This window comes from Lytechinus pictus, unplaced genomic scaffold, assembly GCF_037042905.1.
Source record: "Lytechinus pictus isolate F3 Inbred unplaced genomic scaffold, Lp3.0 scaffold_19, whole genome shotgun sequence".
Lineage (NCBI taxonomy): Eukaryota > Metazoa > Echinodermata > Echinoidea > Temnopleuroida > Toxopneustidae > Lytechinus > Lytechinus pictus.
This window is the reverse complement of record NW_026974140.1, coordinates 19,419,672-19,438,300: the sequence shown is the minus strand read 5'-3', so window position 1 is coordinate 19,438,300 and position 18,629 is coordinate 19,419,672. Positions and strand designations below refer to the sequence as shown.

General features: G+C 33.6%; 1 protein-coding gene across 1 annotated transcript; it reads right to left on the bottom strand.

Moving 5' to 3' along the window:
- Positions 1-929: 929 nt before the first annotated feature.
- On the bottom strand, positions 930-17,603 carry LOC129260188 (exosome complex component RRP45-like). The gene is made up of 11 exons (XM_064114280.1): positions 17,506-17,603; positions 16,631-16,750; positions 13,359-13,461; positions 12,659-12,796; positions 10,655-10,737; positions 10,089-10,221; positions 8,653-8,741; positions 6,592-6,738; positions 4,348-4,544; positions 3,876-3,957; positions 930-2,992 (listed from the first exon to the last, which is right to left on the bottom strand). Exons 1-11 carry the CDS (start codon positions 17,526-17,528, stop codon positions 2,845-2,847), a joined length of 1,263 nt encoding a protein of 420 aa, XP_063970350.1. The 5' UTR covers positions 17,529-17,603; the 3' UTR covers positions 930-2,844.
- Positions 17,604-18,629: the final 1,026 nt, after the last annotated feature.

The window sequence follows — 18,629 nt, the reverse complement described above, 5'->3', positions numbered from 1 at the left end:
TCAGTTTACATCCCTCATATTCACTTATCTTTTGTTATCCCTTTTTTCATGTTCTCTTGTTTTCATCTTTACTCTGTGGAGGAGCATTTCATGAAACAACAAAAGTGATTTTCAGTTAAAGGAGAATGAAACTCTTGGAGCAAGTTAGCTTTTGTGAAAGCAGAAAAATCAAAGAATAAGATCAACAAAAGTTTGAGTAAAATAGGACTAGCAATAAAAGAGTTATGAGCATTTGAATGTCGAGATCACTAATGCTATGGAGATCCTCCCATTGGCAATGCGACCAAGATCTATGATGTCACAGATGAACAACTCTCCCCTTTTGGACACTGAAAATATACCCCAAAACATCTCTTTTTGCTCATTCTAATCATATGACAAACGATTCATCAATTGTATAATGTTGTGAAACATCTGTACTTGTCCTCTCATAAACAGAACACCTCACCTTGTGATAGACTCTATAAAAGTGAGAATATAAGTGAAATAAGTACTGAAGTAATGAGGGAGTTGTACGTGTGTGACATCACAGATCTTGGTTGCATTGCCAATGGGAGGATCTACATGGCATTAGTGATCTCAATATTCAAATGCTCATAACTTTCTTATTATTCATTCAATCTTCCTCAAACTTTCAACAATATGTTTCTTTGATTTTTCTCTTTGATTTATTTTTATTCTCCTCCCATTCTCGTCTCTCATCTCATCATTTCTGTTTTCTTCAGTCATTCAGGGAAGAGGAAAAGAAGAGTGGTCTGGATTGTTTATCTGTATGTAATTTTGAATTGATAAAACACGAGGTCATCTTAAAAGTCATGTGACTCATGTTGTCCCTGCCCCCCCCCTATCAAAATACCCTGGTATTGCCCATGTTCATGTAACAAGTGTGCCACAGAAAATCAATTAGGAAATATAACAATGACACACAAAATAAGAAACACAATGCTTTGATTCATATGAAATAGTCATGTCTTTTCAATCTAAAAATTACAGCTTCAAAAAGGAGTAACATACGGCTGATTTAGTAAAAAGGGCACTTTGGTAAAAATTTAGATTTTACAACCTAGCCGATGATGCTGAATTCTTCTCTCCTTTAATGATACATCCTTTATTCATGCTCAGTAGGACTAATTTCTCCAAATTAGAGGAATTTTGTGTAATGGATAGAAAGTCAAAAGCTCCCTATTCAACCATGGATGAAATACATGAAATGACTATGGAAAGCCAATTACGATTGTCAGAACATCATTAATATAACTGTTAGAGGATGAATGAAGTAGAATTGTTTCTTTATTATTAAATCAAGAAAACTGATCACTCTCATGAGAGTTCTGATAATAAGTGAAATCCTTGGTTTTGATTTACTGGAAAGCACCACTCTCAGATTGTTGCTATGGTAACTCTCAGAGTATGAGAAGCTTCATAAAACAGTACCTGGAAGTCCCTTAAACCAAAAGAAAAATAAGAGCATTAACATGTTCTAGCTACCCATAAATAGACCATAGATTAAAACTGATTTTAAATTCCTGCTCAGAAGTATATCACATACATCAGCAAGTTGGCCTCACATTGTTATTTCAGTTAAAATCTACATGTATTTGAAATCCCAGCAATGATATTAACTGCACCCTGAATTAATCATTCCCGAGTATGGATGGTATGTCAGATAAAAGGAACATCTTGATGGTAATGTAAATATATTACAGATTATTACACAGACTGGCCACACAAGAGTAGGGGTAAAGGCAAGTGAAGTGGTCCACCAGCACCCCCCCCCCCCATCAGTTACATTGGGAGGAGAGACAAGTGGGTCATAGTGATTCTGTTCACTTTTCTCCTCCCAGGCACAGGTGATGCTAAACAAAATAATAATAATCTGAGTTCTTGATAATTAAAAGTGAGAAATGATATCTACAATCGCTCCGAGATCCTCCTTTTACATCCACGTCCCGTTTTATAAAGATTTGCTATAAAAACAAATGCATAATTTCTATAACAAGTTTACTAGCAGCAATTCATATTGAATGATTTCAGTAGCTTTAAAGTGCTATTACAAATTTGTTATAATGAGTTTTATAAAACGTGTCACAGGGGGTGTTTCACAGATAATTAAGTCTAACTAAAAGTGATGTGTACAAAGATGCGTAGCTGGGTCTGAGAACATTTAGTAAAACTCTATGATCTACCTCCATACTTCAGCATTATGCTTACCTCTCCCTTTTACTGGTAAAAGCCTAGCAAAAAGAGGGAGGGTGAATTGCCTTAACATCTCAGGAATTATCTTGAATGAATGAAATCCAGTAGATCAGAATGCTATCAAAATTTCTTTTAGCTTATTCTTGTTCAGGATTGAAAGATCAGCTGGGTTTGATGTCATCATGACATGTCATATCATGCTACTAAAGCTTATCTTGAGATGTGATCAGTTACTCAATCTTCATCATTTGTCATATCAGTCCAGCCATTTGTTTCTTCCCTTTTAAAGCTTTCTGAACAATCTATTCAACCCAATATAAAATGTCTTGTTTACACAATCAAGAAACAGGCAAATGCCCATCTGATTTTCAATGTTCCTTTACGCACCTTATCTAGAGATGGCATAGCAGGTTTAGCAATAGTGCAAGTCTTGTGACATAATATTCTTACATTCATAGAAAAGAAGTTTTATTACTCATCCAACCAATCATATGAACCTCCTAAAAGATCTAGTCATCTGATTCGTCCCATCTAAAGCAGTTTATATCTGCTTCACAGTACTCCAAAGTCTCATTCATATGATTAGTTTCTCTTCTATATTTCTCATAATAGTTCTTGTTCTATATTAGTCATCCTGTTGTAAATTTCTCATGGCCTATCTTTGATATTTTGTCCTTTCTTCCATTTCTTCTTCCCTCCCTTAGATTTGACGTTCCCTCCAGTTTTAATCTTCTCTGATGGTTTCTTTAACGCTGAAGTAAGATCCAATTCCTCTGAAGGTTTTAATGACTTTGACCTGCATGAAACATGAGATAATAACTATCATTAATAAAAAAATATATATAGTTTATTCATATAGTGCAATATCTATAGGCCATCGCAAACCTTATGACCTGACTGGTCTACGACTGGCTTGCGACTGAGTGAGGGGAGATGTGACGTCACAGCTCTTGTCAGCTTGAGAGTCGCAGACCGGTCAGAGACAAGTCGCAAGGAAAATCGTAAGGATTTGACATGTCGAATATAGCATGCTCAATCCAACTTCCAGCCAATCAGAGAGCAGAGATATACAACACGCATACGCTGCAGTAAGCACCATTTTTTAAGTTGGTATGGCAAAAAGCACATGCGTGAGTTGCAGACAGCATGGTAGTCGGATCGCAAGGTGTGCGGTGTCGAGCCGTATTCATCTCTACTCACTCAGTCGCAAGCCAGTCGTAGACCAGTTGGGTTGTAAGGTGTGCGGTGGCCATTATACTCTACTGAGCTTTCCAATGTATAACACATTACCCTGGCTATAGATAAGCTGCCATGAGAGCTACACGTGATTTCCCCTCATCACAAGTACCCTAATTTCCCCAAAATGATCTGCTTTGGAGCAACCATCTTTTCTGGAGTTCTCCCAAGATCTGCCACAAAAAAAATATTGAAGAATATTTTTAAAAAAAATAATTCTACATACAGTAGAATGAGAATATTTGCATTTACCGCATAGTTGCTCATTGCGCTAAAAAGGAAAGCATTCATGAATTAAATCCTACCAGGTATTCCATTACTTCACCTGGGTTGAGAGTAACAGGTTTAGAGGACCTGTTCTCAAGGTAAATCATACAGGTGGTGTCCTGTAGAAAACACATGTGCTTCATTTACATCTACTGTACTCATCGTTTTCAACTCACCTAGGAACAATATCAAGCTCTGCATTATCTAATGTGAATGTTTCTTCTTCTTCACTCTCTGAATCATAAGCCTTGGATTTTCCTAAAGAAAAAAAATAAAAGCAAGGATTACACCAGTTACAAAAAAAGCTTGAAAAATGTATGTTTTCTATTAAAACTTAATTTTAAAGTGAAAAGAATTTGAGTGTTCTGTCAATATTCCAATACTGCCATAACATAAATTTTTCGCAATGAATTTGAAATATTTACCAGAATTTTAAGGGAAAATTACTTAAAAACTTACAAGGTGGGTTTTAATTAATTAACAACAATAATAAACAACAAACATGCATAAATGAATTGTATGATAAAATACTTTGTGTAAAGATAAATGTCAGATTTCTAGGATTTTAAAATAGTAATAATTCATAATTTGACTAAGCTTCTAAAATATGATAGATAATCATGAACAAAGATAGATACCATCCCATACCTTTTCTTTTCTCTTTAGCTACAGGTTTTATCACAATCTCCTCCTCTTCTTCTTCTGATACTATCCCTTCCATATCTTCATCCTCCTCCTTTCCATTCTTTTCTTCCTCTTTATCACCATCATCATCAAACCAAGAGTTTCTTAATCCTTCTCCTATCTGTCCCAAGCCTGGCTTTTTGATCTCTAACTTGCTGGATCTGAGCAGCATGTTAAAGAAACAATCATCAGGGATTATCCAATATAAGAGAGTTACAAAAAACTTATCATTCCAAATAAATTTTAGTTTTCATTAGGGTTGCGTTGCACGATATTGTATATTTAGGTATCTTGAGCTGTAAAAACCATGACGAGTATTGCCCCCGTGAATAAAGGTCATACAGTACCAACCAACTTCACATCCCTCTTGTTTTTAGCGAAGACTTAAAATAAAACAGATGTGGAGATTGGGAGAATGATACATAGAGGTGTTCTGGCTTGGTGGATAGATCAGCAGGTGGATAGTGGCCGACTTTTTATCATATTACAACATTTTTACTCTTTTTTTTAAGGACAAGTCCACTCCAACAAAAAGTTTATTTGAATACAAAGAGAAAAATCCAACAAACATAACACTGAAAATTTCATCAATATCGGATGTAAAATAAGAAAGTTATGACATTTTAAAGTTTCGCTTGATTTTACAAAACAGTTATATGCACATCCTGGTCTGTATGCAAATGAGGAGACTGATGACGTCATCCACTCACTATTTCTTTTGTATTTTATTATATGAATATGAAATATTCAAATTTTCTCCTCATTGCCAAGTGAAACAACGATTAATTCCTCCCTGAACATGTGGAATTAGCATTGTTTAATACTATATGGTTCAGTCAAGTCAGTCCTTATTGTCAAATTTGTAAAAAATGAAATATTGTATAATTCAAACAATAAAAAACAAAAGAAATAGTGAGTGAGGGACATCATCGACTATCTCATTTGCATGTCACTCAGTTGTGCATATCACTGTTTTGTGAAAAATAATCGAAACTTTAAAATGTCATAACTTTCTTATTTTACATCCGATTTTGATGAAATTTTCAGTGTTGTGCTAGTTTGATTTTTCTTTATTTATTCACATCAACATTTTTCTGGGGTGGACTTGACCTTTAAAAGAAATATCTGTTTCTGTATTGTATATGTAAAAACTGCATTCATTTCACATCTTGCAGATATACAGTGCGTATCAAAAAAAACTTAACACTTTATAGAATAAATCCTGTAAAATTATACATTTGTAATATCCTGAAGATTTTTCCACATTTTAACATTTTTACAGATCCATTTAAGCAAATGATGATATAAATGTCGAAAAATATTTCCGCTTGAGTGAGCACCACTTACGTTTGAAAATTTAGTGAAAAATGATTTGCGCAGAACTTTGAAATATTTATGCGAATAAAAGTAGACCTTAATCATGAAGAACACATGGAATTTAGCAGTAAAATTGATTTGAAGATATCTTTTACCTTTTTTTAACTGGTTTCCTTGCCCAAAACACTTCAAAGAGTGCATTGCGCCCCACCCCACTCACCGAGGCCATCGTGACGATATTTGCTTTACACTGAGCTGTGATTTACATAAAATGGCTTAGGCTTGATTTTCATTTTGTTAATCATTGTCAAGCTTGGGAAAAGTGTTGAGAAACAAGTATTAAATTAAAATGAAATGTAAGCCAACTTTAAATGATAAAAACTTAGTGAAAAAATGCTGGATATGTCTGATATAAACTTTTGTTCAGATTCAGTAATGTCGTCAGATCCAGCTGGCACAAAAAGGGTAAAGTTTGAGCTTACTAAGTGCTGAAATTTCAATTTCGGTGCCAAAATTGTTGCAAAATGCTTGAACGTATTCGTTTTATTTCAATTGACTAAAAGTGCAAGGGAAATGTATGAGAAATGTTTTGCAAGTGAGTTTGATGACGCCCTATCCCCTTGACACAGTGTGAAAACGAGCATTTCTGCGAGCTTTACGAAAATGGACAGTGCTCACTCAAGTGTAACATTCTGTCAAAACTTTTACTTTCATTGAATAGATGAGACCCAAACCCAAGATTATATGTGAAAAAAATACCCACATGTTGTATATTTTTTAATTCCTAGGGCTTTTTCAAAGTGTAAACTTTTTTTGATAGCACTGTATAAGTATGCACAAACAAGGGCACAGTAGGTATCATGCCATATCATGATATTCAATAAAGGATACACTTGTTCAGGTTGTTCAGTCGTCTCCATAATCTGCTTGACTTCACCTTCAATGTCTGACGTATCAACGGTCTGTTCAGGAATGACTTGACTTGTGATTAATTTCTTTGGATGGGATTCAGCAAAACCAAACTTCTTACCTTCAGCTCTGTTTGAAGAAAAGAAGAAAAGGGAAATAAAGAAGAAAAATATATATCAAACAATGCTGGGTCTGTAAGCTTTGATTTTATGTCAAGGAAATAATAATAAATCACATTGGAATTTAACTTTCGACTAAAGTTAGTTTACCAATGAGGTTTAAAGCTTTAATTTTATGACAAGGGAATACATATAACACATCTGGTAACTTTAGAACAGTTCCCGAGCACATGATGTGAAAGAAAAATTGTGAATCCTTGTTATTTCATAAACCAACCTTATCTCAAAACCATGACCAGTCAATATAACTAGTTATTAGTACTAGTCATTGGAAAATTGTCCTGTTAGCTTAAATAAATGACTGGTCATGTGATAGATTCAGCCAATCAAATGATCAGGATCCATATCACCATTTTATGATTAGTAATAACTCACCTTGCTGATTAATCTTTCTCTAAAGCTAGTTTGATGAGGTCTGTAAGCTCTGATTCGGTGTCAGGTATAATAATAAGTAATAGCTCACCTGGCTGTTTTATCCTTCTCTGAAGCTAGTTTGATGAGGTCTGTAAGCTCTGATTCGGTGTCAGGGATAATAATAAGTAATAACTAACCTTGCTGTTTTACCTTTCTCTGAAGCTAGTTTGATGATGTCTGTAAGCTCTAATTCGGTGTCAGGGATAATAATAAGTAATAACTAACCTTGCTGTTTTACCTTCTCTAAAGCTAGTTTGATGAGGTCTGTAAGCTCTGATTCAAGGTCAGGGGTAATAATAAGTAATAAATAACCTTGTTGTTTTACCTTTCTCTAAAGCTAGTTTGATGAGGTCTGTAAGCTCTGATTCAAGGTCAGGGGTAAAAATAAGTAATAACTAACCTTGTTGTTTTACCTTTCTCTAAAGCTAGTTTGATGAGGTCTGTAAGCTCTGATACCTCGTTAGGGGAAATAATAAGTAATAGCTCACCTTGCTGTTTTACCTTTCTCTAAAGCTAGTTTGATGAGGTCTGTAAGCTCTAATTCGATGTGAGGGGTAATAATAAGTAATAACTCACCTTACTGTTTTACCTTTCTCTAAAGCTAGTTTGATGAGGTCTGTAAGCTCTGATTCGGTGTCAGGGATAATAATAATAACTAACCTTGCTGTTTTACCTTTCTCTAAAGCTGGTTTGATGAGGTCTGTAAGCTCTAATTCGGTGTCAGGGATAATAATAAGTAATAGCTCACCTGGCTGTTTTATCCTTCTCTAAAGCTAGTTTGATGAGGTCTGTAAGCTTCTGATTCGTTGTCAGGGATAATAATAAATAATAACTAACCTTGCTGTTTTACCTTTCTCTAAAGCTAGTTTGATGAGGTCTGTAAGCTCTGATTCGGTGTCAGGGATAATAATAAGTAATAACTAACCTTGCTGTTTTACCTTTCTCTGAAGCTAGTTTGATGAGGTCTGTAAGCTCTGATTTGGTGTCAGAGATAATAATAAGTAATAACTAACCTTGCTGTTTTACCTTTCTCTAAAGCTAGTTTGATGAGGTCTGTAAGCTCTGATTCAAGGTCAGGGGTAATAATAAGTAATAACTAACCTTGCTGTTTTACCTTTCTCTGAAGCTAGTTTGATGAGGTCTATAAGCTCTGATTCGGTGTCAGAGATAATAATAAGTAATAACTAACCTTGCTGTTTTACCTTTCTATAAAACTAGTTTGATGAGGTCTGTAAGCTCTAATTCGGTGTGAGGGGTAATAATAAGTAATAACTCACCTTACTGTTTTACCTTTCTCTAAAGCTAGTTTGATGAGGTCTATAAGCTCTAATTCGGTGTCAGGGATAATAATAAGTAATAGCTCACCTGGCTGTTTTATCCTTCTCTAAAGCTAGTTTGATGAGGTCTGTAAGCTTCTGATTCGTTGTCAGGGATAATAATAATAGCTCACCTGGCTGTTTTATCCTTCTCTAAAGCTAGTTTGATGAGGTCTGTAAGTTCTCCTACTTTAACTACGGCAATCTGACAACATCGCATGATCTATATAGAAAGAAGATATTCATGAATTAACCCAATCACTACCAGGCAACAGGTTATCATTAACATATAGCAGACTATGAGATTCAACATTCAAAATTTCTAATAGACTTCATACAGGGTCCAATGAGATATGAGAAAAATATTAATATACTTTGAATATAAAAAGTGTAGATAATCAGGAGAACCTGGACAAAGGCATGAACTGATTTTGTACTTATTTAACATAGACTTTATTGTACCGAAGCAGAGATTTTACAATATTTTACGATTATTGGTACCTTCCAAAATATTAAAATTGTTTATAGCTTACAAAAGCACAATGATGCAGTAATTATTTTATCTGTCTACTTGATGGCAAAACACTATCAATTGTAAGATAATTTTATTTATAGAAAGATAACCATATATTACATGGTGATATTGCTGTACTTTCTGTATCAATAATATCATTTTTTTTTAATATGTACATCACTTGCCAGCAAATGACAGATTTCTGTATTTAAAATCAGATGATAGAAATATCTTAAAAACCTGATTCGTTGTTCTCTAAAATACAGCTCTAAACACATATCAGTCACCAGTTGTTAGGTACTATGTACCTAAATTTAACATAAAGTGAAAATTAAATTTTGCTTCGCACACTATAAGGGATATACCCCCCCCCCCTCCCCCTTTCCCCACACATCCTGTTTCTATTCAGAAAGTATTTAGGTATATAAAGTGGTTACCAATTCTAAAGATAATCAATAACCATTAACTTCAAATAGAAAGGATTAGAGTCGGTATTGGGGATTATCTGGAGATCAGGGATTCATTCATTCATAGGAGATTAATAAAAAGTTAGTAAATTGGAGGAATAAATGATCAAGGATATAAATACTTGAACAACCACAGAGGGATCACATTAACATGTTGTATCTCCAAGATTTTTAATAGAATCTTTAAAAGCAAACTCAATTTTCCAATTTTCTAGAAAACAAAAATGCTCTTTCTGAAGTCCAAGGTTTTTTTAAGAAAAGATCACATTAAAAACATTGCTGCTAGCTGTCTTTCTGAAGGGAATCCTCTGGGAAATAGTAATGACTTTTACTTTTGCGAGCCCTGGCCCATGGAAACCAACTTGTTTTTAAACTCTCTTATTTTCTGCCATTTTAATTATTTATAGTTAATTTTCAAATTGTTTTTGCATCTACATTGCACAATTCATGTGTTTTTATGGCTGAATATATAATATAAATATTGATTGTTTAAAAGACCTGTAAACTTGATGTAATTCATCTATTTGGCAGTGATTTTCAGTTTTTAATAAGCCATTTTAACCAATTGAATCAAATCAATCAATCTTACCTGTTCTTTAAGTATGAGCATACTTCCTGTAACCTGCATGGTACACAGCTCTCTATGAACATTCATACCAACAACCATTGTACCTTCCATTACTCTCTCTTCCTTCTCTGTTGGATCAACAAGTAACCTTGACCTATGAGGATTAAAATTAAAATAGTAGTAATCACAGAGATATACCGCAAGCTATTCCTACAGAATAGATTAAGATTAATATTATTTTTGTAGCTTGTATAGCTCTCTGTAAAAATTCATTTTAACAAATATCCTCTTACTATTTGTGGATTAAAAGTATAGCAACTGATTGAATAATTTAACAGGATGTATATACCACAAACTATTCCAACAGATTAGAGATTAAAATCAAGAAAATTAAGAGAGATTCGAAAACACTATTCATTTCCAATTGGATCAACATGTAATCTCATCCTTTATAGATAAAGTAATAAAATAATTAGCTGAGATATCGTAGATCAAATGGGTTAGCCCATGTTGAATAAGTCAATTAGACTATCTGAGTAGACCAACTGGTTCTAGACTGAGTGAAAATCTAATAAAGTACTACTCACCCTTGGTGATAGAATGCAAATGTTACACAAACAGGTATATGATGAACATTGAGAGGGACAGGATCACGATCTTGAGGAGAATGCTACAAGAAAAACAATTAAATTATTTCAGTGACAAATACTGTTTAATATGCTCAACTTTGGTGGTTTCAAAGTATGGTCTGCAACCTTTCGGTAACAGCGGACTGACAAATTTCTAACTTCTAGGTCGACATCGCAAGCGCAGGTAGTGCACTTTGCTAGTGTAGATCCACTGTATTGTGACTGTGTGTGTAAGTTTACCATCCACTGCATTGCCTAGTCTGCCTTTTAAAAATAGCGATCCCAGCTGTTTTACGGCAAATAAGGGTCAACTAACTATAAAATTATTTAACTATGCAAGCTTGTCGAGCTGCACCGCGCTGGCCAGCGCAGCATAATTGCATGCATGCAGCACGCGCTACAGACATTTATTTCGATGTTGAGTTTTTCCCATGAGGCATTGCAAATTTTGGCCTGTTTGCTGCAACTGATAGGTGGTGCACTGTATCATGAATCCACCAAATTGTTAACCAAATTGCGTCCCCCATCATTCCAAAATGCAGAGACATAACCCTGAAAATCTTTTAGACCAAATCCACAATGCATCATAATTAGACATGGCTTCTCATGAGATGATGTGAAAAATAGCTAATTCCAATCGGTCTGCATTCTAATTTGAATTTAATATTGGCTTCTGAATAGTCATTGTAAAAAGGCACACTCTATATTTCATGGATGCTTTCAGCTCTGAAATGTTATCAGTCAATTAAATTGACCATAGTGACAGTATCACCTGTATTTCTCAGCCAATGAAAACTGAAGATTTCAATGAAATTATACATAAATGATGATGTTCGAGAGAAAAAGATCAAAATGAGAAGCTTCCTGTTGGAAAACAGACAAGGCTCTCGAATTGAGGGAGGTTTAAAATTTACGATGGAGCCCATAACGCAGAATCTTCTCTCACCTAATACTTATTGATAAATCTAAGCTCCATAATATTATAGTACAAAAATCAAAATCTGAGGAAAGGACGAGTGGAGCACATCTGGAAGTCTCGCCTGCATTACGCGATTCAATATAGCAGCAGCGCTGACTTTGAAAACAACTATAAAATAATTATTCACAAAAAACAATCAATCATATAATTATATATTACTACATTCATTGACCCTAAATGACATTTGACCTTGATCAAGTGACCTAAGCCTTGTGAAAGATGAGCAGTGATACTTGATTATCCCTATGTCCACATTTCATGAACTATATCTGTAAACTTTCAAAGTTATGATGGCAATTAAAGTATTAAACAATTACCCCCGACATGGCCAAAGTTCATTGACCTTAAAGGTAAATGCTAGTTTTGGTAACGATATCAAAATGAGTTCTTACAGAATCAAATGAAATGACCACCAAAGTGTCTGTTTGTATAAATAAAACGCATGTGCCAAAGGATTCTGGAAGAAATTGTGTAATTGCTGAGAAATCAGCAAATAAGCACAGGATTCGGGTAGAGCGTCGGGCCCGACGCTCAAAGCAATAATTATACACTGTCCCACGTGCGCTTATCTGTGTTGGGGAAGTCCAGTCTGAACATTTTTCAGCGTAGATTTCAAGATTTCACAAAGTTCAGTTTATGTAACTGTACCAGATCTAGATCCTCGATGATATACTGACAATTAAGCCTGGTTTTACAGACTTTCTCATGAAATCAGTGTTTACTGCAACTACTGGAATTTCTCTTTAAATGACATTTGACCTTGGTCATGTGACCTGAAACTCAGGCAAAATGTTCAGTAATACTTGATTACTCTTATGTCCAAGTTTCATGAACTAGGTCCATATATTTTTTTAATTAAGGAGGTCATTTTAAAAACTTAACTTTTGGTTAAGATTTCAATGTTGACAGCGCCTATAGTCTCGCTCTGCTATGCAGGCAAGACAAAAACTTTTTTTTTGTTCTTCTGATGATTTGTAACTTACGATAGTGACACTCTCTCCTATAACGGTCACATCTGGTCTTCTAAAGTGTGAGAGAGCAGCGATGGCTGCTATGCAGGCTGAGTCTAATATATTACCATCATGGTTCAATACATGCACATCTAGTCTTATCTTCCAAACCTAAGCAAAGAGAAATATAAATCAAGTATAAAACAAACATATAATACAAAGAATAGAGTCAGATATCACAAATTGAAACGCTTCCATATCAAATATGATTGAATCTTCCAGACCTTATAAGTATCATCCTATTATTGTTATATGTTAACTTAAACATTGGTTTTCTATCCCTTCTTTTATATTAAAGAATTAGGAACCCTTTGGATTCAAGCAAATTATAGGATTCAACTGCCTAAGACAAAAGCCAAGCTTGATAAAAAACAATTAAATTTTCTTTCTCTTACTTTATCTATTTTTTTTCTTCAAATTTTATTGAAATATTTTTACCATAGAAATATTATGATAGACAGATAAAAGCAAAATAAAATTGTTAATATCGATACTAATCTCTGTGTGTTGTTTTAACAATTTTATCTAACAAAAAATACACAATTTATAAATACCTCAGAACTCAGAAGCATTTATGGCATTCAACAGCATTCCATAACTGGTAGGTAAAAAGAGACTCACCGTTTTACCAGAAGCATCACATTTTTTATGAAACACTTTATATAGAACTCACCTTTTCACCAGCAACAATGCATAATGATTCAACATCTAAAGCTCTTGAATCTTTAACAGTCCTTTCCAATAATCTGTTCAGTTCTACACCATAATCTGATAACCTGTAAGATCATCAAGAGAAGTAAAGTGTATAATTTCTCAATCACACTTTATTCGTGATTTAAGATTCAAGGTAACACTATTAATATAAAACACCACCTGAAAAAAACAGACCATAGGAAGACATCCCCTTAAATCCTCCTAAGAATCATATGATTGTGGTTAGCTAGAGATGATCTTAAAGAACTTGGATTTCCATTTCTGAGATTTATGTGGATTTATAACACAGCAGTTGGAGTCAGGGGAAGCAATGGATGAGTAAAAACAAGAAAAAAGAATGTGGCACATTTTCCACATCTATACACAACAAAAAAAGTAAGTCCCCCCTTGAACAAACATCAATAATTTCCTAACCAATACGAGTTTTTGATATATTTTTACATGAGCGTGTAGGTAATTTTATAAGCTACCCTCTAAGTAAATGTTATGGATGTATTTTACGTCATGCTTCAGTGAGCACCGTCAGAAGGCAAAAATGTCACTTTTCAAAAGTCACAAGCCAAAAATCATGACTTTGATTCCATTTTATTGGAACTGATTCCACATTCTCATCATGAAAAATAGTCAGAAGGCTTGTAAAAGGTACTTTCTAAAAGACGATACATTTTTTGGCTAAATTTCACGGTTGAATAAACACAAGTCCAAATTTGCTATAATTGGATTTTTTTACACTTTTTCATCAATAAAAATGATAGAATATGATGACAGTTATTTTGGGGAAGAGTATCTTCAACAATATTCATCGTTTCACGGTTCAATGAACATTTATTGAAAACAAAAAATACGGTTTTCAAATATCATAGGCAAGTATTGTTTCATTTTGGTAACTGAAACTGATCTTTTATTAACTTTTTCGTTATGTTCATGACCAGTTAACACGCTTCAATGATTCAAAGGCGTTTAATTAAGCATTCATGCTTGAATGAACATGTGGAATGTGATTAGCTCTTTTTTACGTTATTGGAAAAAATGCAATTTGTAACTATGGATATCTGTCACAAACCTCCTTGCATGGTTCATTTAATTTGATTTTTATGAAAATCCCGATGTTAAATGCATCAGTGAGCACACAATATTCGAAAATTATGCAAATGAGAAGAAAGTTCAAGGCCTTGGCCCCACTCTGTGCCGTATCGAATTGTTATTTTGGTGTGCGCACCTTTTGGATAGTGTTACTCTGAAGCCATGTGCGAAGTTTCATGAAATAACTGTTGGCAGAAGTAACAAAAACCGTCCATGAAACAAACCCCTTATTTCATATTTGTTAAAAGTTTGACTTCCTCTCTCATAGACTTGTGTACATTATGGGTGCATATGTTTAAGAATAAGTAACCCTTTATTCAATATGGTGGAACTTTTTTTCAAGGCTGTCTTTAGCAATGTCACTTGGCAGTAATGTTTATCAACCTATGGGCAGAATTCTGTGCAAAAATGAAATGGATTTGTTTATTTATGGATGAGTGAGCACGCATCAAAGTGGGAAAATGGGTATTTTCAATGTCACAGACTCATTTTAAAGGGTAATAAGGTGAATATTGGGGGCAAATTCGGTTTCAAATGTGACTTTAATTGCTGTTGTTTTTATCATCCATCATTTCTATCACCACACACTTTCCGAACTTTTAACATTTTCATGGTTGAGCGAGCACATTCGAAAAACTTAGGAATGAATACTCTTTATACTGCATAAATGTATTCTTTTCCTAACAATTTCTCATGATCAGTTTAATTTATGGACAAATCAGTGGTGGATCCAGAATTTAAAAATGGGGGAGGGGCTTATAATCGGGGGAGCCACCAACATTTTCAAATTTTGATATGACCTAACAAGTTGTAGAGGATACTACCAAAAACCCCTATGATGATACGTCACAATACAGGGGCCGCGGAACGGTTTTCAAAGTGCGATATTGTGCTCACTCAACCATGAACATACGATATCAAAATTGTGTGTGGAGTGGCTAAATGATGGATAGTAAAACAGTATAACACCATAAAATTCACCTAAAAACAACTTTTGCCCAACTTTGTACTTGCACAATCTGAAAAACGACTCTTGTGACTTTCAAAAATGGTCATTTTTAATTCAATCTTTAATTACTCATGCATGACTCAACCGATCAATCTCATTTTTCCCCGAGAGTTGCTTAATGAGTGTAGAAAACCACCTACGAAATATCATATCTCAAAATAACTTGGTTCAAAAGTTACAGCAATTTGATCTAGGGGGGACTTACTTTTTTTTTGTGTGTATATATTGAAATGAGCTTTACATCAAGGTATATAACAGAAATGCATAACCATTGGGGTAATGTTTCAGTATGTTTGCCTAATTTCTACATTTAAAATACGGTATAAGATTAAGTTCTTTCAATCTATAAATTAAACTAAAAAGCCAATATGCCACCGCCAGTTTGAGCAGCATCAAAGATGAACATTTTGATAATGTTGTCTTATGATATAGGCCACCTAGGATGATAAATAATTATCTACTTCTATTTGCAACATTCATCCAACACTATTTATTGAAGTGGCAAATAGTTAAAGTATGGTTCCAAGTGTTCCTGTTCTTAAAAAAAAATCAAATTCACATAATTTTGTTTAGCCCTGAATAAAACTCCTCATGTAATTCCAACTGATTTGTGAAATGACCGTATAAAAATTATTGCATCACACTTGGACCAATGGCATGATATTCATAGTGTTCTTGGGCTCAATGCAGTTTCAAATTTGAAGATAGCTAAAAACAACAAACACATTGTGTACAATGCATTACAGAAGACAGTAAACTGCCATTGGTCTCTGCACCTGCTCTGTCTACTTACCTACCATAAAGTCCAATTGACATTTAGCCCATTTATTACCCCCCCCCCCCCTCCCAAACAGCAACATGTAGTATCACATCTCGTCTAATATCCACTCGGTCTAATACCACTTAGTCCAAAATGAATATTTATAGATGAACTTTTTTATGTATCAAGTTTTCATTTTACAAAATCCAAAAGATATAGAAGACAAAGTGGAAATTAGGCCATCTGGGAATAATACAAAGTGGGCTATTGAATCAAGTGTAATGTAGACTACAATAATTGTTTTGGGCCATGACTATCTGAGATTAGACCAAGACTGGTTGTAGATCAAGTAAATATAAACCTAGAAGAAGCTGCTTACCTTCCTGCTTCAAATGTAGTTGATGCCATAGGTGAGAGTTCAAGGTTAACAAACAGTTGACCTTCATTTGGTCTGTTTTCTTTGGGTTCAACAACTTCACACGATACCTGGGCTAAAATCCTGCATTATTACAAGTAGCAAGAACAGGTAAACTTCATAATGAACATAGTTCAACATCCCAAATTCATAACAATAACAAAGAAATATAGAAACATCCATTAAGCAAAATCTGTGAAAAGACTTTATCTCATCAAATATCTTTTTCATATTACCCATACTTTTTATACAACAGATTTTGTCCTGCTTTTTCAGCTATCACATTATCATATTTAATAATATTATAAAGCATTTATGTAGCATCATCTAGTAGCCTCTTCAGACTTTTCGGAGGGGCAATATTACTCCAGTTTCATATATATTTATATCAAAATTTAATTCAAAAAATACATGTATATACATATCTTCAGTACTCTAAAAATCACTTTTAAACATTATTCACTTTATTTACCATGCAACAGCAGAGTTTAAATTCTATATCAATCTGCCTGTTAATCTACTTTCAAATAATTCTTATTGAGTTAACATATAGAACTGGGCCCCGAGTTGAGATTGATCCAATCGACCACAACTATGGAAAGCCAGCAACGCCAACAACCAAAATGCATGTTTGTTTATTTTTTTCTATATATGATGTATTCATGCACTCATCATTGTTTTGACAAATTCAGAGTACTTCCTCTTTGTTTACAGAAGACATTGTGTAAATTTCCTGTAGGAAAAATTATGACATTGTTGATTTTCAAAATAGTTGAGGTTGATTGGATCAATCACAACTCTTTGTAAGACGTGGCCCTGAAGTTTAATTCATACTTCACCTTGTGTCACCCATATGAACCATACAACATCCCCTCTCTCCACCAAACTCTATCTTCAGCCTTCTGTAATCATATGGTTGACGTCCATCGAGTCTCTAATTTTAAAAGAAAATAAGGTAATGAAATAGAGGAAGCATTTGTGCTTCAATCCTACACTGAATTATATTCACACACACACACAAAGAACATCTAAACATTAATTACTACTACATGTATTTAACAGATTCAAATTGCGGCCTGAAACAGCCTTGTACATGTATGTGTTCAGTCTACATGCATGCACAACACACACACTTAAAAGTCTTTAAAACATAATTTATTGTACAAATGTTAATACTAGTAGCTAAACTTTAATGATAAAAAAATGTCCTATCTTTCATAATAATCCCGGTGATTATTATTTTCTCATTCACAAGAGTGCTAAAAGATGTAGTTTTGAGCATATTTTTTTAGGCCTTTGATAGGTGCAGAGTAAAACATGTAGCCCATCAACTTTTTTTATTATTGGAAGAAAAAAAATAATCTGAAGAAATCTATTTAGTTTTGGGCAAAGGCATGTGATGAATAAGTATAGTAGAATCTGTGTGGGGGGCAGTTATTTACTGTTTACTTGTAAATCAAACCTGAAAGCCTGTTATGGTTCTTTACTTTTTATGTGAAAATTTATTAAATTCACCCTTTCAATAAATTTTCACATAAAAAGTAAAGAACCAAAACAGACTTTCAGTTTTGATTTACAAGTAAACAGCAAATAACTATGAGGCGCCGAATGTACCATTATTATATAGAACAATTATTTGTTATATAATCATTATTTATTAAATAATAACTATTATTTATATATAATTTACATTTTATTTGTAAATAACTACTATTATATAAAATATCATTTCTAATTATTTATATATAATTCCAAGTAATACTTCATTATTTGTAAATAATAATAGTTCGACATTCCATTATTTATAAATAACGATTATTTGTTTTTCATTATTTATAAATAATGATTATTTGTTTTTCATTATTTATAAATAATGATTATTTGTTTTTCATTATTTATAAATAATGATTATTTGTTTTTCATTATTTATAAATAATGATTATTTGTTTTTCATTATTTACAA

What these genes read in the sequence shown, in the direction of transcription:
- LOC129260188 (XM_064114280.1), bottom strand. Translation starts at nt 17,528, where the DNA reads ATGGTTCATATGGGTGACACAAG. An exon ending in GCATTGTTGCTGGTGAAAAG is followed by an intron (nt 12,797 to 13,358) that starts GTGAGTTCTATA and finishes CTCTTTGCTTAG; the next exon opens with GTTTGGAAGATAAGACTAGA. An exon ending in GAGAAGGATAAAACAGCCAG is followed by an intron (nt 6,739 to 8,652) that starts GTGAGCTATTAT and finishes TTCTTCAAACAG; the next exon opens with AGCTGAAGGTAAGAAGTTTG.